At 42.6% G+C, this 26,926-nt stretch overlaps 2 protein-coding genes across 5 annotated transcripts in view; one reads left to right on the top strand and one right to left on the bottom strand.

The window, feature by feature from the left end:
- Positions 1 to 21,721, bottom strand: part of PLA2G7 (phospholipase A2 group VII) — an 88,240-nt gene extending 66,519 nt beyond the window's left edge. Inside the window, exons 1-3 of one of the 3 annotated variants that reach the window (XM_033938891.1) lie at positions 21,197 to 21,566; positions 7,329 to 7,451; positions 3,972 to 4,122 (exon numbers count right to left, since the gene is read on the bottom strand). In XM_033938891.1, the coding sequence (XP_033794782.1) occupies positions 3,972 to 4,122; positions 7,329 to 7,427 (250 nt within the window). In that variant the 5' untranslated portion in view covers positions 7,428 to 7,451; positions 21,197 to 21,566. Of the gene's footprint in view, positions 1 to 3,971; positions 4,123 to 7,328; positions 7,452 to 21,196 lie in introns of all 3 variants that reach the window. The other 2 variants (XM_033938893.1, XM_033938892.1) reach the window with 2 other exon arrangements.
- ANKRD66 (ankyrin repeat domain 66) overlaps positions 20,833 to 26,926 on the top strand; it is a 42,852-nt gene continuing 36,758 nt past the window's right edge. Inside the window, exon 1 of one of the 2 annotated variants that reach the window (XM_033938894.1) lies at positions 20,833 to 21,205. In XM_033938894.1, coding sequence (XP_033794785.1) covers positions 21,187 to 21,205 — 19 coding nt within the window. In that variant the 5' untranslated portion in view covers positions 20,833 to 21,186. Of the gene's footprint in view, positions 21,206 to 21,555; positions 21,580 to 26,926 lie in introns of those variants that run through there. The other variant, XM_033938896.1, reaches the window with a different exon arrangement.

Genomic DNA, 26,926 nt, shown 5'->3' with positions numbered 1-26,926 from the left:
AGTCTCCCCTCCCCCCAGCGATCACGGCAGGAGGGCACCCAACCCCTCCTGTAGACCCCCCCAACGGCCCTCCCGACAATCGCAGCAGAAGGGTACCCAACCCCTCCTGCCGGTCCTCCCAATGGCCTCCCCTAAGATCGCCGGCAGGAGGGTACCCAACCCCTCCTGCTGGACCCCCCCCAACGAACCCTCCCACCCCGGAACCCCTTTAGTCTTACTTTCCAAGTTGGACCGGACGGCTCCTCACACGTATGGCCAGCAGGCTTGCCTCCGTCCAAATGAGGCGGGCCCACCCCTACCCTGCCCAACCCACAGGATCCTAGGGCCTGATTGGTCTAGGCACCTAAAGCCACTCCCGCTATAGGAGGGGCCTTAGGTGCTTGGGCCAATCAGGCCCTAGGATCCTGTGGGTTAGGCAGGGGAGGGGAGGGGCGGGCCCGCCTCATTTGGACGGAGGCAGGCCTGCTGGCCAGACGAGCGAGGAGCTGTCCGGTCCAACTTGGAAAGTAAGACTAAGGGTGGTGTTTCGGGATGGCGGGGTTTGTTGGGGGAGGGTCCGGCAGGAGGGGTTGGGCACCCTCCTATTGGCGATATAGGGGGCCGTTGGGGGGCCGGCAGGAGGGGTTGGGCACCCTCCTACCAGTGATCATAGGGGGGCTGTTGGGGAGCTAGCAGGAGGGGTTGGATATCCTCCTGCTGCGATCGTCGGGGGGGGGCTGTTGGGGTAGGCAGGAGGGGATGGGTACCCTCCTGCCGCGATCGTTGGGGAGGGCTGGTTCTGTCGGCATGAAGGGCTGAGCACCTTCCTGCCGGCGATCGTCGGGGGGGGGGGGCGGTTTCTATTGGCAGGAAGGGTTGATCTGACAAATGAGGAGCACGGTGAAACACAGGTAAATAGCGGTTCCTAGAAGGGGGTACATTGGCCTGTGGGGACAAATCTTTTCACCGTTTTTGCGGGCGGTGAAAACTTTTGTCCCCGTGTCTGCGGCGATTTGGCTTTGGAGTCTCCATAACCCGCAGCCAAACCGCAGCCACGCCGCAGCTCCCTGCGGGGATCGCTCCCCGTGTCATTCTCTAGTATGTAGAACTACATACATGTATATAAGAAGTGATTTTGCAAATTACACATTTATTCACTTTTCTAACCGTTCTTCCAGGGAAGCTTAGAATGGTTTACATGTATTTATTCAGGTACTCAAGCATTTTTCCCTGTCTGTCCTGGTAGGCTCTGGAGAATTTTAGAAAATGCCTTGTCCACTTATAAACATTTGTTTAACACAACTAAACAGCTTTTAAAATTACTCCTTAATTGCTCAACCAAAAGTCCACTGTCTAGCTATGCCCTTGAGCAACATTCTCCCAAATTTTTTGCTGGCCTATTTGTGTATGAAAAACATTTTGGCCCCGACTCTATAAATAGGCACCTTTGAGCACAATTGTCAATTATCTGCTAACCAGTCTTAAGGCACAAGTAGGCGTTAAAATCTTAGATGCACTCCCATTTATGCTAGGGTTTTCTTGGCCTAAATAGGTCCTGGCAGGTTCACAATCTAACTAACAAGCCATTGCCCAAGGTACATTGAGTCAGTTGCTCAAACCCACAACCTCAAGGTGCTGAAGCTATAGCTCTAACCATTAGGCCACTCCTCCCTCTACCAACAATCTACCCCTAACCATGCTTACTTTCCGATCGGCGCCTTAGGGTAGACTGCTATCGAGTTAGGCACCTACCAGCTAATTAATTTTTTAAATTGCAAACCTCTTTCATGCATTTTCATTGTGGATATCCTGAAAACCTGATAGGACTAGGTGTACCTCAAAGGACTGGGTTGAGCACTATTGGCTTAGAGGAAACCATTTGAATTACTATTTCAATCTATTCTCCCAGTAGGGCCCCCTCCTTATCCTTTACTTCCAATATACACCTGTCTATTTTCTGTCTCTCTCAAATTAATGGCACTGTTTTCTTGTATATTATATTTTTAATTTACACAGGCTTGTTACTGCTAAAGGAAAGGCACGTTATCAAAAAAGGAAACCATAAACACTGCCCTCGAGTCAAACTGACTCCTGGTGACCACACAGCGAGGCATCTCCCCCTCCCCCTTTTATGGCTTTCCTTACACGATACAGGAGTGGTTTGCCATCATGTTCTCCTGTGCAGTGTGAGGCACCTCCACTGTGTCGCTGCTGCCTAACATAGGGGGACAAGATTCACATTGGCATTGCTGCCAGAACTTGCCCAACGTCAGACCCAAGGCATGGAGGGTTAAATTACTTTCCCCAAGGCCACATGGAGCTCCCATGGGATTTGAACTTGGGCTCTGAGGTGTAGCTGGGAATGGGAGGGTGCAAGGGGGGAGCGGCTGCTCCTCCCATATGGATTTTGAATGAAATGGCACATATATATGTAATCTCAGGATGCATTCTCCAAAGACAAATAAAAAATACTGAGTGAGCTCCAACTTGCTGCATCAGTTCAGGATTCTAACAGCCAGCTGCTGTTCTGCAATTAGATATCTGTTCTCATGACAGAAACAGGATGAATGGTGGGGCAGGAAGAGTCATGCTAAGTTAGAATAACAAGGCAACACTAGACAGCTCTTCTCCTATTTTCTTTTCATACCACTTAAAGGATTGCTCCTTTAGAAAAAATAATTATTTTGCCTAAACAATCTTACGTACAATGAGGGGGGGGGGGGTGAGAAATTATATAAAAGGTGATTAAATTTTGGCACCAGAAAACCCCCCAGCACTAAGTGTGATACTACAAAGGGTGCACATGCTTTCCAAAATTGTTCTTAGCGTCATCAATTCACACACCTGACTCTGGGTGTCTACTGAAACCTAGTATAAATGCTGGCACCAAGTTAGGTGCACTGAGGTAACAACATACATAACTTTTCGGAATGCCGCAACATGCAATGGCCATGCCCCCCTTTTAAGTTACGTGCTAATAAAGTTGCACATGCAAATTTTAATGGGTACCAATTAACACCAATTATTGATATTAATTTGTTCACTAGCCAATTAATTTGCATGTACATCTTGGGAGCATGCCCAAAATTTTGGCATGCAAATCTGGGCGACATATATAGATTCTGAGGATTCTTTTTACTACGAGACTTGGGCACAGTTGTCTTTGGCTGCATATTTTATGCAAAACATAGGAGAAAATTTAGAAGCCCTAATCATGATTTATCTGTGGAAACACTGGCACATTAAAGTAATTTCAGAAAGCTACTATTTAGAATTGGAAACTCATACTACACAGAGATTTAAAGGGGGTGTGGTGTATGAGGAAAAAGTTTCACATTGGCATTTACAACTACTCAACAGTTTTGGTTTTTTTAAAGATCTCTTTTCAACCAAAGCTTTACACAAGGGATTAAAGGAATCATTCCTTATAATCCCATGCAGTTTTTGTCCACTTTCAAAAGTGAAACGACCTCACTAAATTGGTGATCCCTATACACATACCATAGGTTTGTACAATGCATCAACTCCAAGTGAAAGCTGCCAGGTTTGTGCCATTCATTTTTCCAATATGTGTATGTTTGTAAAATAGCTAATCCCACTACATATGCCAGGAAACACACGTGTACTCCTGCAGGTATATTAGAAATGACTGTGCATCGGTACTTGCTTTTGTAAAATATCTCAATTCCAATCTCCATCTTCCATTATAATAGTGAACTTTAAATATACAGTATCCAGGTAGAGTGCCCTGACCCCTTTTGATTTGACCAATACCGTCACACAACATTGTGATCCAATGAGCACCGACACTCTATAAACAAGATGCCCATTGATACAAAATGTGCAATTAATCACCATGTACTACAGAATATTATGGTGAAATGGTGTGGTGGCTGTGCTAGTCCACTCTTCAAGATAACATGTAGAAATAAAACAAAACTATAAAGGGAAAAAAATAATATTATGGAAGAGAAGACAGTGAAAATCCTCACCATAATAATAGCTAAAAAATGTATCTACTACAGTTCGGTTCATCTTCAGATTATCAGCAAGACCCCAATGGTATTCTCTCCTTGGAATCCAAGCAGGCCCTTCATCACAGGTGTCTTCCTGACAGGGATAATACAGGCGCAAGAAGCTCCCCTGATGGGATGTGGAAAAAAAAAAAAAAAGGATACAGTTTTTACTACAAAAATCAAAATACTAATTTTAAATACTAATAAAATTGAAAGGCCCTTTATGAAAAGCACTTTTACAAAACTCTGTCTGGTTTTTGTCAGTTTTCAGCTCAGTGATTACCGTAATTCATAACATGAGTTTTGGCAAAGAAATAAGCTACAGTAAACGAATCTTGCCTATATGTGCTGTGTTTAGATTTTAGCAAAGCCTTTGACACACTGTGTACCCTTGGCCCTAAAGTGACTGGGATAGGAACTGGTTGAATGAAAGACAACAGAAGGTAGAGGTAAACGGGTTCTTTCTGAGTGGTGTGTAGCAAAGTTCAGTTTTTGAACCTGTTTTTTTTAACATTTTTATAAGTGATATTTCTGAAGGGCTGTCTGGTAAGGTTTGCCTCTTTGCAGATGATACCAAAATCTGCAATAGAGTACTTGTGGACAACATGAAGAAGAGCCTGGAAAAGCTTGAAGAATGGTCTGAAATTTGGTATCTAAAATTTAATGCTAAGAAATGCAGGCTAGTGCATTTGGGCTACAAAAACCCAAGGGAATGGTACAGTTTATGGGGTGAAGAACTTTTGTGTACAAAAGAGATGCGGTGTGATCGTTATGTGATGATTTCAAGGTGGCCAAACAGGTAGACAACACGACAGCAAAAGCTAAAAGGATACTTGAGTAGATAGGGAAAGGAATTGCCAGGAGGAAAAAAAAGTGGTAATGATGCTCCTGTATACTTCATTTAGAATATTATGTACAATTCTGGGGACCGCACCTTCCAAAAAATATGAAACCAGAATGGAGTCGGTCCAGAGTAAGGCTACTAAAATGGTCAGTGGTGTTCATTATAAAGTGCATGAGGACAGACTTAAAGATCACAATACGTTTACTTTGGAGGAAAGGCAGGATATGATAGAGATTTAAATATCTACATGGCATAAGTGTGCATGAGGCAAGTCTTTCAATTGAAAAGAAACTCTAGAATGAGGGGGCATAGGATAAAGGTAAAAGGGGGATAGACAAATAAGTAACCTAAAAAAATACTTTTTTCACAGAAAGGGTAGTGAATACATGGAATGGTCTTCTGGTGGAGATGAAATATGTATTTGAATTCAAGAAAGTACATTGGATCTCTAAGGCAGAGGAAGGGATGGTAGATGGCATGGATAGGCAGATTAGATAGGCCATATGGTCTTTTATCTGCCTTCATTTTTCTGTGCGTCTATGTTATTCACCAAGGAGCAAATTCTCTTACTGGCACTGTTAGGTAGCAATAGGCACCATACCAACGCCTAACTTAATTGTATTAATTGGTTAAATCGGTGCAGTAATTAACTGCATCGATTAAAGACCAATTAACACATTGTTAAAAAAAATTAGGTGCCCATAGGCACCTCCAAAATGGCACCATTAACGTGACTAGAGGCACCTTGAAGCGCTTAAGGTCCCAGTAGGCGTGGTTAACACCGGAAGTGACCTTAGGCGCTGTTAGGAACCTTTGTAGGTGTGATTCATGTGTAAGACAGAAGCCAGTAACATAGGCCTTTAAAACCCTGGCCTACATAGCAGATGACTAAGATTTGTGGTAGGCGCCATTAGCCGCAATTCTTTAAATGGCACCTAAACATGACTGACATGCAGCCAACGCCATTTTTGTAGGCAGTTGCCGATTTAAATGCTGCTTACAGAATCTGGCCCAAAATGTTTAAATTTTACTTCTGTATATATTGAATGAATGAATAGCAAAGAAGCTTAAGACATATTAATGCTTTAAATAAAACCATTTGTATGTGGTCTCCTATTATCTACAAAGACATCAACTATAATTATTCCATTCGGTTGATACTTTTTGCAAAGCTCTGTATACATTGGCATTGGGATAGGAGGGGGGGACCACTGGAGCCAGTCCCCCCCCCAAAAAAAAATGGTGGTACAAAGAGAGCTGCATAAGAACAGGGGCAAAGGGAATCTCACAGGGATCCCCTTCATGGCCACGGGGGATCTCCTCCAAACTTACACACATTCTCTTTAGGCCGCTGGCAGTGTTCCTTCCTACATGATGCTGGCAGCTAATCCAGAAGCCTTCTGACACATTTTGCATCAGAGGGAAACCCTCCCTCTGTTGCAAAATGCATCAGTGAGAAGGCGTCAGGCTCAGCTGGTGACCTGAAAAGAAATGCCTGTACGGGCTGGGGGGGTGTAGGAGGGAAGGAAAAGCACAGTTACTTACCATAACAAGTGTTATCCAGGGACCGCAGGCAGCTATTCTCAACCTGTGGGTGATGTCATCCACAGAGCCCCGATGCAGACAGCTTCGCAAGCTGATTTGCTTATACAACTTAGAAAGTACCCTCCCGCCCACGCAAGGGCGCGCATTTCCTCAGTTCAGATAGCTAGCAGATAAGCCAACCAGGGGAGGTGGGTGGGTTGTGAGAATAGCTGCCTTCTGTCCCTGGATAACACCTGTTACGGTAAGTAACTGTGCTTTATCCCAGGACAAGCAGGCAGGTATTCTCACGTATGGGTGACCTCCAAGCTAACCAGAATGGGATGGTAGGACTCCGAGACAGGAGGATCTGGGACTGTTGGTGGAGCTACCCAAAAAAATCTCAGGAAGGACATACAAAACTCCTAAAACTAATAAATTATGCCCTATTGGAAACCAAAGAAGGGACCTACCTAGACACTACCAGGTCTACCTACTGCACTCACACAAAGACCCACTCATTCACTTAACACACAGAAAAAAGGAAAGAAAAAAGTGGAGAAAAAGCCTCAGTTCATCTTCATATGGCAAAAAACTCCACTTATAAACAACCATTAAGCAAGGTCCAAAATGTATCAGTTCACTCAGCAGTGAGAAACACTATAGTAGCCCTCGTAGGAACCACCTCAAAAAACCTCTAGCACGCCAAATTACAAAACTTCAAAAAATGTGAGTAAAACAAGCAGCACATATATAAGTCTCAAACACAGTCAATGGTAAGCAGGAAAAAAACAAACAAACACTTAGCTGCAGACGGTGTCCAGGCTGTCTTCCATGCATCCAAAAAGTGCAAGCCTGCCTGACTGTGGGAAAATTCTTGCTAATTTTTCTGATATATTTTCTTTGTCTTACAAATTGGTAAGTGCAATTAAACCATAAATTATCAGTGAAATATTTGAGTATCATACATGTATGGTGTGTTCTGTCATTAAATCTGTGCATCCAACAGTGTGAGGTCCTTCTCCAGCAGGGATCTTAAAAGACTGAGCACTGGAGTTATTCCCCATCGTCTGATGCCTCAACACTCACACCTGAAACAGAAGAGACCAATTTTCAGGTCGATTTCAGAATATAAATTCAAATCTGGAGGTTCAAAATTTGTAGAGTATTTTATTGAACACAGAGCTTTTCGCAATACCAATGAGGCTGTAGGAAACAGGGTTAGTACAAGGGTATTATTGGATGCCCTAGGCCAGTGTTTCTCAAGTCAGTCCTGGAGTAACCCCTTGCCTGTCAGGTTTTCAGGATATCCACATTGAATTTGCATAAATTTGATTTGCACACACACTGCTTCCATTATATGTAAATATTTTTCATGCATATTCATTGTGGATATCTTGAAAACCTGACGGGCAAGGGGTTACTTCCAGGTACACCATCAATAGAACGCAGGACAATTCTGCTCTGACAAATGCACGCAGCGACAAGTGCGCGCATGAAGGGAGCGGGATTTTCGGGGCGCAATTGTCAGTGTAGTGAGGAGGGGTTTGCGGCAATGTTAAAATTGAAACACGTCGGCATCCCCTGAACAAGAGCGTAATTCTAGTGGGGGGGAGGGCGGCGGCTCCCTTCCACACATTCCCCCCTGAGAGCGGAAGAGCCGGGATTCAGGAGGAGCGTGGGTCTTTTAAGTGTACTGGGGTGGGGTGTTCCCCTCCTCAGAGCGCAAATGGGATGGGCAAAGAACAGCGAGATCAGCGGTACGCATTTGTCCTGTGTGCAAATGCCGGGGCATGATTGTCAGCGCGCCAATGTCCGGCGCGCTTTTGATGGGTCACCGTACTCCAGGACCGAGTTGAGAAATACTGCCCTAAGCAAACATTCAGTTAACATCCCCCAAATTAAATGAACTTTCAGGACCCTAATCTGCCCCTTCCCTCAAGACATCATGCTTTTAAATAGTAAACTTTGCTATTTGCGCACGGCCTGTATCACATACACAAATAATGAGGATAATTACCAAAACTCGTTTTATTCAGGAAAACGGGCTATCTGAAAACTGTCCCTTCCCCAGCCCTCCTCCTCCTCTGCAAGTAAAAAATACACATTGATGGTTCTTTCAGTTTGTGTGTTCCCAGAAAAGAAACAACCGACTATTTTTGCCTAATGGTTAGGCCAGCCCTGGTGGAAATACACATGTAGTTAGCAGCATATACAGCAGGAAACTGAAGATCAGCATCACTCAGATTTTGAATGCATAAATGTCACTGACCACTTGCATAAAAGATAGATTTTTAAAAAACTGGATGTCACAAGAGAGGCAGTTAAGGAGCGACAGTACGGTGCTCTCGATTTCAAATTTATTTATGAGAGGATGCTGAAAAGTTCAGCCCAACCACGAAGGGAATGACATGGAGCCATGAAACAAGTTTTTCCACATATTCACCCCTAAGCTCAACACACTTGACACATCATGTCTGAAGCTTCTGTAACCCTTCCCAAAAAAATACCTCGATGTCTGGTCACTGAAATACTGCTCCGCTGCTGCAATCATGTGAAAATTGATGCCCTTTCAAACTTTTAAGATTTGGAAACCGAAAATGTCAGATAGAGCAAGATCTGATGAGCAAGGTGGATGGTCTATGCACCGAAACTCCAACTGCATCAAAACATCCATTGTTTTGCCAGCAGGTGCATTTTCTTGCAAAAGCCAAACTCCTTTCAGCAGCTTCTCTCTCATCCTTTTTTTTTCCAATGTCTCCTTTAATTAGCAAAGCAAGTTACAGTAGTATTCTGCACTAATTACAACACCTTCCGGCATGTAGGAAAGAGGAACCCGAACTATAGCTAAGTGATGCTGGAGCGTTAGGAGTCACTGCCCAGGAAAAGGATCTAGGTGTCATTGCTGATACATTGAAACCCTCAGTTCAAAGTGCAGCAGCTGCTAAGAAAGCAAATAGAATGTTAGGAATTATCAGGAAAGGAATGGATAACAAAGATGAAAATGTTATGCCCTTGTATCACTATGGTATGGCCGCACCTCAAATACTGTGTGCAGTTTTGGTCACCATATCTCAAAAAAGATATAGCAGAATTAGGAAAGGTACAGAGAAGTGTGACAAAAATGATAAAAGGGATTGGACGACGTCCCTATAAGGAAAGGCTAAAAAAGCTAGGGCTCTACAGCTTAGAGAAGAGACAGCTCAGGGGTGATATGACAGATCTATAAAACAATGAGTGGAGTGGAAAGGGTAGATGTGAATTGCTTGTTCACTCTTTCCCAAAAAATACTAGGACTAGAGGACATGCAATGAAGCTATTAAGTAGTAGATTTAAAACAAACCAGAGAAAATATTTCTTCACACATGTAACTAAACTCTGGAATCGTTGCCAGAGAATGTGGTGAAAGCAGTTAGCTTAGTGCAGTTTAAAAAAGGTTAGGATAATTTCCTAAAAGAGAAGTCCATATGCCATTATTGAGATGGCTTGGGGAAATCCACTGCTTATTTCTAGGATAAGCAGCATAAAATCTGTTTTACGACTTGGGATCTAGCTAGGTACTTGGGACCTAGGTTGGCCACTGTTGGAAACAGGATACTGGGCTTGATGGACCTTTGGTCTGTCCGAGTATAGCAATTCTTATGTGCCTGATCCCAAAACACTGTGGCTATAGCCTTTCCTGTTGACTTTTGAATCTTTAATTTCCTTGGCCTTAGAGAACCCGAATACCGCCATTGCATGGACTGTTTTGTCTCAGGATCATAGTGATGTAACCATGTTTCATCAACCAGTAATTCCAAAAACTTGGTACCAGCTTGCTGAAAATGCTGCAAAATCAATTTGGAAGTGTCCACTCAACATTGTTTCTCATCACCATTCAAACATTTGGGCATCCGCTTGGTTGACAACTTCTGCATACCCAGCTACTTGTAGATTCTATACCCAACCCTGGATGTTTGTAGTGTCTCAGCAATTGTTTTAGATGATATTTGCCGATCTGCCAAAATCAGGTCATGGACATGGTCAGCAATTTTAGCTCCCACACCTTGCTGCATCTTCAGTCTTGAAATCTCCACACTGAAAGTTTGCACACCACTTCTTCGCTGGGCAGTATGTTGGGCATGTTAACATCCTGGGTCAGGTACTGGTTGAGTAGAAGGCGAAAGAGGGTAGTGGTCAATGAAGACATCAGACAACAACGCCTCCAGATGGGAGATTTGTCCCGACAATTGGTGGAAATGCGAGTCCAAGGCTTGCACAACCGCCGAGGTAAGCTTCTCAATATGAGCTGAGGTGAGAGACAAGGCCAAGTCCCCCTGAGAACCCACCATCTTGTCGTCCTGCAGTTTCTGCTTATCCTTGTCTTTTTCTTTGCCCTTCCAGACCGATTTGGTACTAATGTTTGAGTCCAATCTGAGCATGAATCTGTTCATATAAAAAGGAATAAACCACCAAAAAGATATTCATACAATTCAATACCAGAAATTGCAGAGCAGAAATATTCTTAATGAAGAAAAGACTTCAGTATTTCCAGTGATTAGTGTCACCTGGAAGTCTCTTTGAAGCAATTGCTCTTGCTTGTGATATAGGTATACTGAAAAGATTTGCCTGCTATATGGAGAACCTATGTGTACATTTTAAGTATTTTTCTTTTTTATAGAGTTTCCACTGATGCAGCAAATTAGCGAAACAGGGCATTGTCGGGAAATCTATTAATAACTCTCCCAGCACGTTACATTGATAGCAGTACTGGGAGCTGTGCAACTTTCTGCTCAAATCGATACTAATACCAGAGAAGAGAATCTTTTTGCAGATAAGTTCTTGTTTCACTCTTTGGATATGACAAATGATATTATGATTGCTTTGAAAACATTACTTTAATCTATGGAGTTTTTCTGGACCAAGGATGTATTTCCTATGGCAGCTTTGAAGCTATCAGAGACTTCCAGGTAATGCTAATCACTGGAAATACTGAGGTCTTTTCTCCATTAAGAATATTTCTGCACTGCAATTTCTGGTATTGAATTGTATGAATATCTTTTTGGTGCCTTAGAATATTTCTTGGGGATATTCAGCTTGGTTTGATTTATATTTGTCATATAAAAAGGAAGCAATTTTGGCTCTCGCTGGCATGATTTCTGGCCCGATGGAGGCAGATGAGCCCGAGGATCAGGAGCTGAGTCAGGGCATGTCCTGCTGCTCTCACCACATCACATAACTCCCTGAACATATCTTTTACAATCAACCATATGTTGGATTGAAGAAATTTCTGATGCAAAGTATTTTACCATCAGAAGATTGTTGATAAGAGTGGACTGAAATGAATTCATCTGCTTCCTCTTAAGAGAATCCGAATAAGCTGAGCAATGGAGGTATTTTTGTAACAATTAAGTAATGTAGGGTGTGCCTTACTACCATATCATTTATTAGGTGGCAGATGTCACAACACACATCCTGAAGGCACTCCATGAGGATAATTATGGAAGTAGAAAAAATATTTTGAAATGCTGGGACACGTATGACAGAATCAAAATATTTCCACCAAGTTTCTGGTGATATCAGAAACCACAAGAGTGATGATTAACCCTTTTTGAGAGAGGATACTAGGAGTCAGAGCATCATCTTTCCTGGTATTGATCTTTAAAAACATATTTTATGGATGAGAGGTTCAATACACAGTAAAGAGTGGATGGTGCCAGCTAAGCAAAGTGCTTTGAGGTAGAAAAACTTATTTTTTTTACCCCCCTCCTTTACAAAGCTGTGCTAGCGTTTTTAGCACAGCAGCAGTGGTAACAGCTCGGACACTCATAGGAAATCTATGAGCATTGGAGCTGTTACCGTGGTGGTGGCACAAAAAATGCTAGCATGGCTTTGTAAATGAGGGGGTAAATAAAAACATAAAAATGGAGATTATTAAAGAAAAATCTTTTATTTTAAAAAAAACTTGAATATATGGAAAATAAGTAGACTGTTAAATTTTCCTAAATCTCCAATTGAGATGGCGCGTAAATATTCCAAGGAAATTTTAATGATTCCGCAAGAAAATTTACCACCTATAACAGGGGCTCAATACTCCAGGGAAGTAGCAAGATAGTTCAACCCCTACTGAAACTGGAGTAACAGAAAAGGGAGAAATGAACTTTACTTCCAGAGAGTTCTCCAAAAATTCTGTTGTCACAGAGAGATCCACTCTCTTGGTGACATTTGACCTGGAGCATTACAGAGACTTACTTTAAGCATATGAATGATAAGTTCTTTGGTTTGACAATTTGGAATTTTCCAGACGTTGCTCAAGTGACACAGAAAAGGAGAAAGGAGTTTCTACTTTATAAACCCAGGGTTTCGGCTCTGGGTGCATCCTTTATTTAGAAGTTTCCGGTGAAGTGCTATGTTTCACTTCAGGGGAAATTTTTTGAACCAAAGCAACTGTTGGAATTTATTGTGGCCAAGGAAGGGGGTGGAGAGGTGACAGGTCCAATAGCACCTCCAGCAATTTAAGACCTGGCTTTTGGGTTTTCTATCATTGTCTCCCGAGCTGTTCTTAGGATGGAATGTATTTCCTCAACAATTTAATTTTAATATTTGGATCTTTATTTTAGTGGACTAAATAATCAATAATCATTTCCTTCCCATGCACTACTGATGTAAGTGGTATATAGGTATATAATTTCATGGTTTTTTTATTACAAATCTGTATTCAAGTATTGATTTGCTTGTTTATAATTTGAAAAGTTGAATGAATAAATAAATAAAAACTTTTAGAAGTCATTCAAAACTTATCTCTTTGATAAATTTCTCCAACTCCACTTCTGCCTTGACGTACTTCTAAAACACTTCCAGGAAAAATTTGATCTTACCATGCTAATGTAATTTTGAAAGTTTTTTGTAATATCGCTGTCTGTATAGCGACTCTTCCTCTGTAAACCGCTCTGAACTGTTTGAGGTATTGCGGTATTACATTACATTACATTAGAGATTTCTATTCCGCCATTACCTTGCGGTTCAAGGCGATTACAAAAGAGTTAAGGAAGGTGGGTTACAAAAGAAGAACATTGGTCATTTTTAGTAATGGTAAAGAGTAGATCAGGTAGTATCGGTATATAAAAATAAAGTTATTATTATTATCTCACATACATGCTCAAGTGTTAATTAACAATGACATTATTATATGAGATGGGATTGGGGCTTGTATACTGCCTTTTTGTAGTTATACAACTGCACTCAAAATGGTTTACATACAGATACTTCAATCATTTTCCTTATCTGTCCCAGTGGGGGCTCACTATCTATCTAATGTACCTGGGGTAGTGGAGAATTAAGCGACTTGCCCAGGTTCACAGAGAGCAACATGGGGTTTGAACCCACAACCTCATGATGCCGAGGCTGTATTCTGTAACTTGCATGTGCTGTATGCTAAGGGGTAAATTGAAGAAATGGGGCTGAAATTTAGATGCTAGGATGATGCATGCTAAGCTCAAATTATATTACATTACATTGATTGATGTCTTCTATCCCGCTGATACCTTTCAGTTCTAGGCGGTTTACAACAAGAAATTAGCCTGGGCATTCCCAGGGAGATTACAAGGTTGATAGCTATAGTATGCATCGGGATCTGGGAATGGTCGATACGGTTTGGTTAGATCATTTGACAAATTTCTTGAATAATATGGTTTTCAGTTCTTTCTTGAATGTTTTGTAGTTGGGCGTCATGGTCAGCAGATTTGAGAGGTGGTGGTCTATTTTAGCTGCTCTGGTGGCTAGTAGACAGTCATATATTTTTTTGCTTTGCATACCTTTGATTGGGGGGTGAGTAAAGTGTGCTTGAGTTCTCCTTCGTCTGGATGTGTTTTTCCTGATTAGGCAGTTGTTCAGATAGCTTGGTCCATTTCAATTTAGGGCTTTGAATAGGGTGCAGTAGAATTTGTGTTGTATGCGTGCTTGTACTGGGAGCCAGTGTGAGTCTTGGAAAGCTGAGGTAATGTGGTCGTATTTTTTTCAGTGAGTATATTAGTCTTAGGGCTGTATTTTGGACTGTTTGTAATTGTTTTAGCATGTTGACGGGGCATGACAGGTAAAGTATGTTACAGTAGACCAGGAGTCCTAGGACTTGTACTATGAGTTTGAATTGCTCGTATCAGAATGTAGCTGAGAAGGCAGCAGTGAGGTGTGAAAAATATAAATATAAAAAATGGAGGGGGGAAGGTGGATTAAAAAATAAAAAAAAGAGAGGTATGTATGTTACTATCCCGTCTTACAGAAGATTGGGACCCCGACACATGGGATGGGGATATTTGGGATAGTACTAGTGGGTCAGAAGATGGAGATGGTATAGGGGAAGAGAAATTAAAAATAGATGATGTGTACTGTAACCCTGTGAGCCAGAGAAGGGTTACAGGAGATCTGCAAAACCATGATGGGATAAAATACTGATCTAAAAAAAACATGCTTTGTGCTGTGGTCATGAGAAACAAGAGAAGAGCAGGCATTCTCTCAGGGCACTAGAATTAATTGATAAGTTCTGTTGAAGGCCAGAGAAGATAAACTAGGGGAGTTCCATTGTTTCAATGTGTGCCCAGTCTGGTCTCGGGATATTACTCCAGAGACCTGAGGCAGATAAGGTTTGGCCTTTGACCTGGGTGCTGTACATTCCAGGGGGCTCTCCCCTTTTTTGCTGAGTAAAGTTAGAAACACTAATTGGATATACAAAATGCATATATGATGAATTAAATTTTAGTAAACTATTAAACTACAATAGTACTCTTAGGGCTCCTTTTCTCAAGCCGTGGATCATTTGCTTTCCGTCACTAGCTCCCTTTTGGCTACCTGGCAGGAGCTGCCGCTTTCACTGATGGGGAGGGCACACCTCTTTCAGTGAAAGTGATTCATTTTTTCAGAATAATTGCTGCAGTGTTTAATGGTTCTGTTCCCTAAGTGGTTCTATGTTCTCCAGACGCCCCCTTTCTGTCTCTTGCAGAAAGATATCTGGGCCTTATACTCTTTATTATCCAAGTTTTGTTGGGAGGGGAGGCAAGAAACCTAAGGTGCATTGGTCTCGGCTGTTGGGCTCCTGGGATCGGGGGAGGGGGGATTTTCTTGAAGTTATGGAGGACATCAGAGTACAGTCTTCTATTGCAGGTTGACTTCATTGTAAAAAATGTTTTGCTTGTCATACTGCCATTGTGTATTTGTGGTTCTTTACTGTTAAAAAAAAAAAAAGATTTAAACATAAGGTATATTTAATCCATTATACAGTAGTATGCAAAGCCACTTTGCTAACAGAAGGTTTAAGTTGCAATGTGTGCATCTAATACTATAAAGTGCACACATTACAAGGCGAAATGCCCTTGGCACGTCCATGCTTTGCTTACTGGTAGAGCCCATTTGCTATTATTGCACCAACAATTTTACAGAATAGCGCCTAGCACAAATGCACATGCCTATTTGTGATGTCTTTCATGTATCTAAATGTTAATATAAGAACATAAGAGTTGCTATACTGGGACAGAATAAAGATCCATCAAGCCCAGTATCCTGTTTCCAACAGTGGCCAATCCAGGTCACAAGTACCTGGCAAGATTCCAAAAGAGTAAAACAGATTTTATGCTGATTATCCTAGAAATAAGCAGTGGAATTTTCCAAGTCCAGCTTATGGACTTTTAGTAAATTATCCAAACCTTTTTCAAACCCTACTAAGCTAATTGTTTTCACCACATTCTCTGGCAACAAATTCCAGTGCTTAATTACACATTAAATGAAGAACTATTTTCTCTGTTTTATTTTAAATTTACTACTTGGTAGCTTCGTCCTACTATTTTTGGAAAAAGTATACAAACAATTCACATCTACCCAATCAATTCCACTCCACTATTCTATAAGTTAGCACATGCAGTTGGCACTTAAATTTAGACACTCTCCTTTATAGAATTTCCCTTCATATCTGTAAGATGCCACCAAAAAGTTTGCCTTTTCATTACTATGAGCCAACGTATTTCTCGCCAGTTGTTAGCTGCTGGAATGGCAGCACTGTGAATGGAAGAAATATTTTAGTGATTCATTTTTTTCAGAATAATTGCTGCAGTGTTTAATGACTGTTCTCAGTTTTTCCAGCTCCAAGTTGTATGCTATTTCAAGAGGATCTTATTCTGTGGTTTTCCTTTCTTGCTATTTTAGTTGGTAACCTAGCTCCATGTTACAACAGATGATTTTAAGGCTGTAGCCTCTCTGTAAGGATTGAAGTAGGACTTTGAAGTGTCTATCCCTGTATTTTGAGTTCCAGCATATACTGTATGACTTTTTTTAATTTCAATTTTCACAAAAAAATTCCATCATATAAAAATAAACTTGAGTTTATAAAAAGTAATCTAAACAACAAAATATATCACCCGACTTCTTCATTTTTATGCAAAAACTGGAACTATGAAGGTAGCTACTTCTGTCAGCTTTTTCAGCACATAGGACTCCACAGCTACCCACGGTGATCCCATTCCTGCCCCTAATACAGCATATATTATACATTGCAGAAACTCTAGATTCTACATATGGAACTCAAAATTGTGTGTGCAAATTTGGGCATGTGTCCAATTAACAAGTCAATTAGTATCAATAATTGGGCTCTGTCAATTATTGGTGTTAATTAGCAACAATTTTGATTTGTGTACATATCTTGCAAAGTTCTATTCTCTAAAGAGGATTGTTGACCAGGGAATATGAATGCCACAGGATGGAAGATGAAGGCGATAGGGATAAAAAACATAATCTACACTAGAGAAGGAAAGGTGAGTGTGCCATGTGTGTGTGTGTTTGGGGGGGAGGGGGGGGAAAAGGAAATCTACAGTATGCAACAGCCAAATTAATTTAGTGCTGGGTATTCCTTGTAGAGCTGTCAGGTACCCATTTACATACAAAAGGGACATTTTAGATCTGGATTTTAGACAACATGTATGTTGTTATCAATGGGTGGTATAATCAAAGCAGTTTACATTATATGCAGGTATTTTTTCAGTCCTTAGTAAGGTCATGATCTATTTTTCTGTACCTGGGGCAATGGAGAGTTACCATATACACTCAAATATATATAAACTGAGATTTTTGGTCAAAATATTGGCCCAAAAATGGGGGTCTCGGTTTATATTCAAGTCTTCCGGTTCTTATTCTCCTCCTCCGCAACCAACTCCCCCTCACCGAACCGGCAGACTGTGCACCATTGCTACTGGAAGTCTCGGCAGTCATTTAATCACTGCTGCCCCAACACACTGCTAGACCACCAGAGAACCACAATAGGCCTGGAGGTCCTCTTGCTAGATCCGAAAGGGGGGTTAGTCCTGTCCGTGGAGGGAAGGAAAGGAATGCTGCTTGTTTGGGGGGAGGGCACAGCAGCAACATCACGTGAAGTCTGCCAGTTTGGGGGTCGGGGTTGGCAGCAGAGGAAGGGGGACACTACCGGGAGGGAGGGTGTTAGGAATAGCTGACTATTACATCCAGAATAAAGTTCAAACTAGGCATCACAGTCTTCAAAATCGTTCATGGCAATGCTCCTAGTTACCTATCTGACTTAGCAATACTACTCCAAGGTTCCTCTAAATACTCTACCAGAAACATCCTTCAACTAATATTTCAAATGTATAAAAATCTTCGATCAACTAGACTCCTAACCCTGTCCATCCAATATCAACTAGCTAACCTATGGAACCAACTCCCACTGAACTGACACTTGTACAAACACTACCTCAGATTCAGGAAACTGTTGAAAATTTTTCCTGTTTCAAGAAACTGAACCAACCACGAACAAATTCATACTTTATTTAATTCATACGAACTAATTCATACTTTATGTAAGCAACTTTCTGTATATGTTAGTATAACTCACTTCATGTACTGTAATTCCTAGGTCAACTAACCTAGCTATTAATTTCTATAATCCGTCAAACTAAATAGGTAAAGGTGGAATACAATTGTTTGTATAATAATAATAATAACCTGGGGCCTAAACCAATCCATGACCTCCAAACATGGAGGATCATTCAACACAGCCCCATCGGCGTCTTAAGTCTGATAAACTGGCGTAACACACATCACAGATGACAATGTAAGGTTATCCGGACATGTCTTTTTAGAGAACTGTCCGGGTGTCCAATCAGTTTCCTGGACTGGAGGGAGTTTGTCTGAGTTTTGGACCCTTTCTCTCCAGTCCAGTCCCCACCCCAGAGTTGGGTCTAGCTCTTGTCAGTCTCCCCTGTCCCTAGTACCTTCTCCGGCACTGCAATTTAAAAACTTTAGGCAGCCAGTAGCTTTAGCAATGAGATCCTCCTACAGTCGGCCTGCCCTGGAAGCCTTCACTCGAGTCTACAGCACTTCCTGTTCCCAAAAAGGCAGGATGCTACAGAGTGAAGATTTCCGTGACAGGCCGACGGCAGAAGAATCACATCGCTAACACTGCCAGCTGTCTGAAGTTTTTAAATTGCAGAACTGGAGAAGGTACTAGGGCCAGGGGAGATTCACGAGAGCCAGACCTGACTCCGGAGTGGCCCCAGTTGGGGGTAGGGGGAGAGAAAGGCTGTTCTGGATGGGGGCAGTTTAGGGAGAGACTAGTGGGAGGCAGGGAAGGGGTGGGGCATAGGCGGAGTCAAGCATCATCTTTTTTGACTTAGCAAATATGGTAACCCTATGACAATGGATCTTCATGTTTCACTACAGCTCCTCAATCTCTCCTCTCTCTCCACATTCTGCTCATGGGATGAGTCTCCTTATTTGTACCTTTCTCCTTTACAGCTACAGACTCCATCCCTTCTACTCTGCTGCACTGTGCCTGTCTCAATATGTCATGCTCCCCCTCTGGCAGTAGACGTCTTCCTCTGTATTCGCAGTTTCAGCAATTGCAGTTTCGATTATTCACAGTTTTTAGCTTGCTGGCTCCTTCCCCCAAATTACGTCAGCTTACATAGAGAAATCGCTGATTCCATGCATTTACAGAGAAAATCGTTGATTCCCAGCACTTTCTTCACTGTGTTTTGCCTCTCCTTCAGGAACAGTCCAGGTCTCCAACCGTGTTATTCACGGTTTCACCATATTCACAATGGTTTTTAATAGAAAACAGCGAATAACATATGAAAAAGTTATTCGCGGGTCTGTTAATCCTCTATCACGGCGAATGCGGAAGGAGAAGTTCAAATGCAGCCTCAAAACCACTTCTTCAAAGATGCTTTCAATTCCAAACTCCAACCCACATTCTAAACACCAATATCTGTCTTATCATTCCCTCTGTAATTCCCTACCTGAGCACAATGTATTGATGTACCTTCTTGTCTAGTTTGTCTGTCTTGACTAGATTGTAAACTCTTTTGAGCAGGAACTGTTTCTTCTGTGTTTTGATGTAGAGTGCTCAGGGCCGGATTAAAGGGTGGGCCCAGTAGGCACATGCCTCAGGTCTGAGGAGGTCAGGAGGGCCTGATGAGCTGAGCACCCACGTATCTCCCTCCCTCCATCAGCAGCCACCGTTTCGCTTTCCTCTCCTCCCCTCCCCCCTCAGGAGCTCTCAGTGTTCTAACTTGCCTTCAGCAGTGCCAGTAGTGTCAGCGCAGTGATTCACTTAAGCAGCCTTGGGGCCTTTGATGATGCAACTTACTCTTTCCTCGGAGGCGAGTGTGACCCAGCGAAGACCCTAAGGCTAGCCAAGTGAATTGTTGTGCTAACGCTACCGACATTGCTGCAGGCAAGTTAAAACAGAGCTGCTGCTGCTGCTAGTCCGGGTAAGGGAAGGTGGTGTTGCCACTGGTTGGAGGTGGAAAGAGGAACTGTTGCTTGTAGGGGTGAAAGGAGAGCTAGAGCTGGTTGGGGGGGGGGGGGTAGGGAAAGGAGCTGCTTTTGCTGGTCGGGGTGGGATAGAGAAGTGCCACACTAGACTGGAAACGGAGGATGATGAAGGGGGAACTGCTATTAGGGGTGAGAGTTGCTACACTGGACTGAAAATGGAGGATGGTGAAGGGGGAGCTGCCACTGGACAGGGGCAAAGAAAGGAAGAGCTGCTGTTAGACCTGGAAGGAAGATGAATCAAGTTTGCAGCACAGTTCAGAGGTTAAGTCCTGGGCAAGTAGGTGGGAAGGGAAGGAAGGGGGGGATTTGTTCAGAGATGTTTGGGGATTGCATAGAAGAAAAACTGTACATTGGTACTGGTATGGTAATCTTTGTTATTTGTTTTGAATTTTAAAATAAAAGAAAAATAAATAAGAAAACAGTACATACACTCTGTACATTGGAACTGGTATGGTAATCTTTGCTGTTTGTTTTTAATTTTAAAATAAAAGGAAAAAAAAAAAGAAATCAAGTGGAAATAAGGAAGTAAATAAGAAACAGGTAAATACATGGGGGCGGGGCCCAGTGTACTTGCATGCCTAGGGACCCTCAAAGAATTAATCCTGCCCTGATAGCGCGTGCATATGTCTAGAAACACGATGGAAAGGATTAGTAGTAGTAGAGTGGAAGCCACCCTCCCCTTCCTCCAAGTGAAGGTGCGGCTGAGCTCGGGAAACACCATGCTTTGCTGGTATCGGTCGCTATGAACAGCAAAGCTGACACCACTCTCTACCCCCTTTTTCTCAACACTTTCCAGCCGCCTCCTCTCAGAAGCCTCAGTGGTTACGTCCTTCAGTTTCTCCCGGTTCCGCCGGAACCTTACATTACTAGGAAAGGGGGGATGAAAGGGGTCGGTGTTTGTTGCAAGTCTCGCGACCATCTCAGTGCCAACCGTCTTGGAGGCTGCGCGCGGGAACCTCCCTTCCCGAGATCCACCTGCCGAATTTGCGGGTGGCGGATGCCGCGCCAAAGGAACAGATGCACTTACCTCTGGCGGGTATGTCTTCGCTTTGCCTCTCATCTGTTTTGTTCGCCGTTCGTGCCCTTTTCATGCAAACTGAGGGGGAGGAGCTGACCTTTGCCGTCCCATTTTTTCTTCATGTATTCCCGAACCCTTTCTCTGGAGTCGGAGGCAGTCAGAAGATATTGCTATATTCTCACTTCGTGGGCATTTTGCCAACGAGTAGGAGTAATGTGGCAATACTGATTCTTGTTCTTTTGCTTTCTGTCCTGCTACTATGACATTTCCAAGAAGAAAGGCACTGGGGTGCAAATGATCTACTAATACTAAATTAACTCATGAACTCCTTTCTGTAGACCACGAATTTATTGAGGCATTGAGTTTCCAAAAGATCACGCTTCAATGAGTTGGTTAGTTTGAACTCTATAAAGTGCCTGATGTCTGTCAGTTTGATTGCATCAGACTAACACGGCTACCCCTTTTTAAAGTTTTTTGTATTTACACTATATCGCTGCCAAAATGGTCGCTTTTCAAATATAATTTTCCTAATCAGAGTGACTTTCTTTCTTTGTACTTATTGTCCATCAAGCTCAGCGTTCTGTCTTGACAGTAATCAATCTGGGTGAATTGAAATAATCAGCAGAGAGACATCCATTCCTTCTTCTTTCTTGGCTTGAGAAAGAAAGGTTTGGCTTTAAAGCTACCGTAGTTTTTTTATGTTTTATTTATTATTCTTTCCAGAAAGAGATTTATTCTAAGGGGGTCCTTTTATTAAAGCTGCAGCAAAAGTGGCCTTAGTGTGCCACTTGCTTGTGTCTTTCTCATGTGGTAAGGCCAATTGTGGGGGAAGGGGTAAAACACGGATCTTACAGACCTCACGGATCTAAAACCGCACATCCTTAAAAATCTTCTGGCCTTTATTGACAAGGCCGCCTTTTAGCTTATTCCACCGCTTTCCCTGCACGCTCAGCTCTGGCCTCCGACTCTGCCTTCCCTAATGGCTAAGGAGGGAGGAGGTGCACTGTGGCTTTTGCTAATTAGCCCAATTGTACCTTCCTCCAGATCTCTCCCTCTGCGCTGATTCCAAGAGCCCTCACGATATGACACTGGATGGCAAATGGCTGGGAGTTTTTTTGGAGGGGGGGGGGGGTTAAAAATGTGTGCAAAGGTCTGCACTGCATCTGACCTCGCGGACCTCACAGATCTGAACTGCACATCCTTAAAAATCTGAGGTCCACGCCACTTTGTCTCGGCATAGGTTATGGCTCTGAGAGACTTCTATGACATTTTAGCGCTGACAGATCCTTTTCCCTCCCTATGCTGAGACTAAAAGTGGCACAGACCTCAGGGCAAAAGTTTTGCTACCTTTAGTCTCAGCGTAGGGCAGGAAAAGCATTATGATCTGTCAGAGCTAAATTGTCATAGAGGTCTGTCAGAGCCAGAGATTACAAGTGGCACATGGACCTCAGATTTTTAAGGAAGTGCGGTTTTAGATCCACGAGGTCCGTGAGACCTGCGTTTTACCCCTTCCCCCATTTGTGCCATGGACGGAAAATGGCTGTCTTTCCCATATTCTGAATTAATTCTACTACTACTAATCATTTGTATAGCGCTATTACATATACACAGCGCTGTACATAAAACACAGAAGAGACAGTCTGCTCAAAAGAGCTTACAGTCTAGTCAAGACAGACAAACTGGACAAGAAGATGCATCAATACACTGTGTTTAGATGCTTAGAAGGTAGGTTGGAGTTTGGAATTGAAAGCATCTTCAAAGAAGTGGGCTTTGAGTCTGGATTTGAATACTGTCGGAGAAGGAGCCTGAAGTATTGAGTCAGGCAGTTTGTTCCAGGCATACGGTACAGCAAGGTAGAAGGGATGGAGTCTGGAGTTGGCTGTGGAGTAGTGATGCCTGATTCAGGGAAAAAATTTTCAATTTGATTCAGCCTATTGAATCAATTTTTCTTTTCCTGCCCAATTGGGTGTTTTTTTTTTCAAATGTCCTGGCAGGTTTATTTTGTAATCTTTCCACCTACCCCCCTTTTGCCCTCTCCAACCCCATGTCACCACTGTGGTGTAAACAAAATAAGGATTTCTCCTGCTCACCCCTTTCTACTTCAACTCTCCCTTCCTCACCTCCACCCCAACAATTTTTCCACTTTCCTTTCTCCCTCCCGATGTGCAGCATCTTTCCTCCCCTCCCATCCATCCCCCTGTGCAGCAGCACCCCACCAATCTTCCCACTGTGAAACCTGATATACCTCTGAGGCTTTCTAAAGCAGTGATAGCTCTCTGAACGGGCTGCTTCGCAATCTGCCCCGATAAGGCTTCCCTCTGCCATGTCACCGATGATGTCATCAGTGACATGGCAGAGGGAAGGCCGCGAATTAGCCTATTCAGAGCAATGCCGCCGCTGTTGTTTCAGGAGGCCTCGGAAGTATGTCAGGTCTCACTAGGGCAGGGGTCACTGAATCAGTGAGTCCAGTTTTCTTAGACAATGAATCGGGAAATCGGGCAACACTACTGTAGGGGAGGCTTGAGGCCATTAAAACAAGTTACTGCGTAAGCCCCTACCAGCACTTATTTGTAGGTTGTGCTAACCCGCTAATCAATTAGCATGTGGCAGTGCCTCACATGCTAACTGATTAGTGCTGTCACGCCCACCCTCCACCCCCAAACATGGCCCCTTGGAGAAAATTAAGAACTTATTTTTTTTTGCGCATGGTGTTCACACACAAATAGGCAAATTTATGATGGGCCGCCAGCACATGTCCTGTAGTAAGCCTTTTAATATGTGGTAAGCGCGCACTAAGCTTACTGCAGTTTTGTAAAAGGACCCTTCTGGTATAGAGAATGACATAGGTTTGTTCCTATTGCTACCCTGTCTCCACAACAATACAAAATCCGTATAAGAAAAAGCAATTTTTTTTTTTAAATCAAAAATTATGAACCTAGTGCAGTGGAGTTTGAGTTTGTGGGGATGGGTCAAAGCTTGTGGGAACAAAATTCATGTTACTGTAATTGACTCATTTTCTATCTAGACACTAGTCTAAATCTTTTTAAATCCAGCGATCGGGGCTAGATTAACATTATATTGGGCTCTGGACTGTGGACCCCAACCCCAATTAATTGGTTTTCTCATATCCCTCATATAACTGAGATCTTTATTCATGGCCACCCCTCTCCCATTTAAATTTCAATAGAGGTAGCAATGAAAAATGTAGAACTTGGAGTAATAGTTTATGAGTGAGCATGGAGACTAGGCAAGCACATGATTTGAATGAAGTGGCTTAATGTCTAAAGCCAAGTTACTCAGTTCCAGCAGGTAGATTTTAGACCAGTCTTGGATTTCTGACAACCCTATCTTAATACATTATGGGATCTGAGGTGCCATGGCTGGAATTGGGGACTGTGACATGTACATTTGGGCCCTTATTCCACCTCACATGCCTAAATACATTTTTACATGCATTGACTCTGTTTTCATCCCCACAATTTGGAATCTCTCTCTCTGCTTTTAATTTTCACCATCCTTCAGCCTGGTACCTCCCACTCTCCAACTCCCCCTCCCCCTCCCCGGCATACCACAAGTCTTGCCAGTATGGCCGGTACAGACCTTCTTCCCTCTGCTGCAGAAACAGGAACAGGAAGTTGTATCAAAAGAGTTGAGCCACTCCTTCAATGCTGCCAGCCACCCAAGCACGGTTCACAGTGCATTGATTGAGAGGGAACTGAAGCGTGATAGCTGCCAGGTCATGGAAGATGGGTATAGGGGAGAAAGAGATTCTGGATTGGGTAGGAGGCAGAGCAATGGCGGACCTGATGGAGAGAGGGACTAGAATGATGCTCGTTGGATGCTGCAGGGGAGGGGGAAAAGTAAGCAGATAGGAAAAGAAGAGATACCAGAACTATCGAGAAGGAGAAAGGGAATGATGCTGGACCTGCTGGGAAGGAAGACTTGAGGGAGGAGAGAGAAAAGGACATTGCTAGATCTCGGGAAGTAGGGGGCAGGAGGGATCAATTCTAAAGGCCAGCTTATTACATCAGGCCTTGAGGGAAGGGACTGTTCTCTGATGGCTGAGATACAGGCACTTGCTCAAAGAATCGTCAGAAGAGAGCCAAACTGTGTTAGAAAGTGGTCTTAGCTTATCCTTATGTGGGGTTTTCCCACGTGCTAAGGCCATTTCTACCTTAATGGCTAATTTTCCAAATAAAACCGATGATTTTCTCACACCCTTTTCCCCATAAGTAATATAAAGGATCAAGTACCTAAAAAAGAAAAAATGCAAAGGGAAAAGATCCAGGATCCTCTTGGATTTTATAAGGGGCTTCAACTATGCTGCAGTGGTGCTTTGAACTTCCAGGTCAGCCCATCTAGATGACATCATCAGTCCAACTGCATCAAGAACCACAGAGACTCCTCCAGAAACAGTGTCCTCTTACCAGTAAGGTGCCTCAGTCCTCTTGTTCTTCTACAGTGTCCTTTTTCTTGCCCCTTCCCTCCTAATGCTGTCACCCACTTCCCTCTTCAGAGGCCCTTCCTTTACTTCCCTCCCTCCAATAAACATTACCCCATTCATTCTCTTTATTGTGAGCTATAGGTTCAAATCCAGCTTCATCCATTGACTTCTCTTGTGTTCTTGAATAAAGTCATTATCTCAAGTTTCCTTGGGTACCTATTTGAATTATAAATTGTTTGGGAAGGGAACTTATTGTAGCTGTATATAATTTTGCTTTCTACCTTCCCAGTTTTGGGTGCTTTACAAATATTAACAACAAAAAATTGTAAAATAATGGAAGAATTGCTGGGGTTAAATACTGATAGCTTCTGATAAGGACAAGATGTGTTTTGCTAGCTGAGGGTAAGAGGCATTCAAATTGTTGTTTAGTGATCCGGAATCAAAATGGTAAGAAAGAAATAGTGTTCTGAATGTTGTCATAATTCTGATGTTCCACCCTAGCAATTCTTCATATTTTTCCACTCCTACTCTGCTATGGATTGGAATTCTCAGACTATAACAAGGCATTTTCTGTGATACTGGTATTGAAACAGAGCTGAGCATCACAATTAGGAGTCTACATTTTTTTTATCTGAAGATACTATGTTTAGAAAAAAGTTGTGAACTCTACCAGGGGGTGCTGAAAAGTTCTCAGCCCAACCAACCAACTTCCTAAATTCTCAGTGTTATTTTGCCACTGAATGTTACGTATATTATTCCGTTGTGCCAATTTGCAAAAACAAAATTCTCTGTTTTGACATTGTTTAAGATCATTGATTGAACCATATCCACTCATTCTCTTTTTGGCTGTGCTGAGAACTTTTCAGCACCTCCTTGTAGGTATAGTAATGAGAATCACATGTTCTTGTCATGATACCCTCGTTTCAACTGAAACTATCTTTTCTTATGTCCTATAAATTCTGTTTTTGTAGAAACTAAAGGGGTCTTTTTTAAACATTAGCATTAGCACATGTTATCTGACACAGGACCCATATTATTTTCCTATGGACCTTGCTGCAGATAACATGATCTAATCTTTAGTAAAAGTATCCTCTCCCCCATCCCCCCGAGTGATTTATTTTGTAGGCAAATTGCCTTTTCTTTTCACTCTCAACTTCAATAATCACAAGAAAAATGTGTTTCAGTTTCAAACTCTTGTTTCTGCATGCCATTATTTCATACAGGTTGATTCCTTTCGTAAGGAAAAGATCTCTGGCATTTAGACAGATATCTTAGTTTGCAACTGAATGAGGGGC

The sequence above is a fragment of the Geotrypetes seraphini genome, chromosome 3, assembly GCF_902459505.1.
Source record: "Geotrypetes seraphini chromosome 3, aGeoSer1.1, whole genome shotgun sequence".
Taxonomy (NCBI): domain Eukaryota; kingdom Metazoa; phylum Chordata; class Amphibia; order Gymnophiona; family Dermophiidae; genus Geotrypetes; species Geotrypetes seraphini.
The sequence above is the reverse complement of the archived record's forward strand: the minus strand, read 5'-3'. Positions and strand labels throughout refer to the sequence as shown.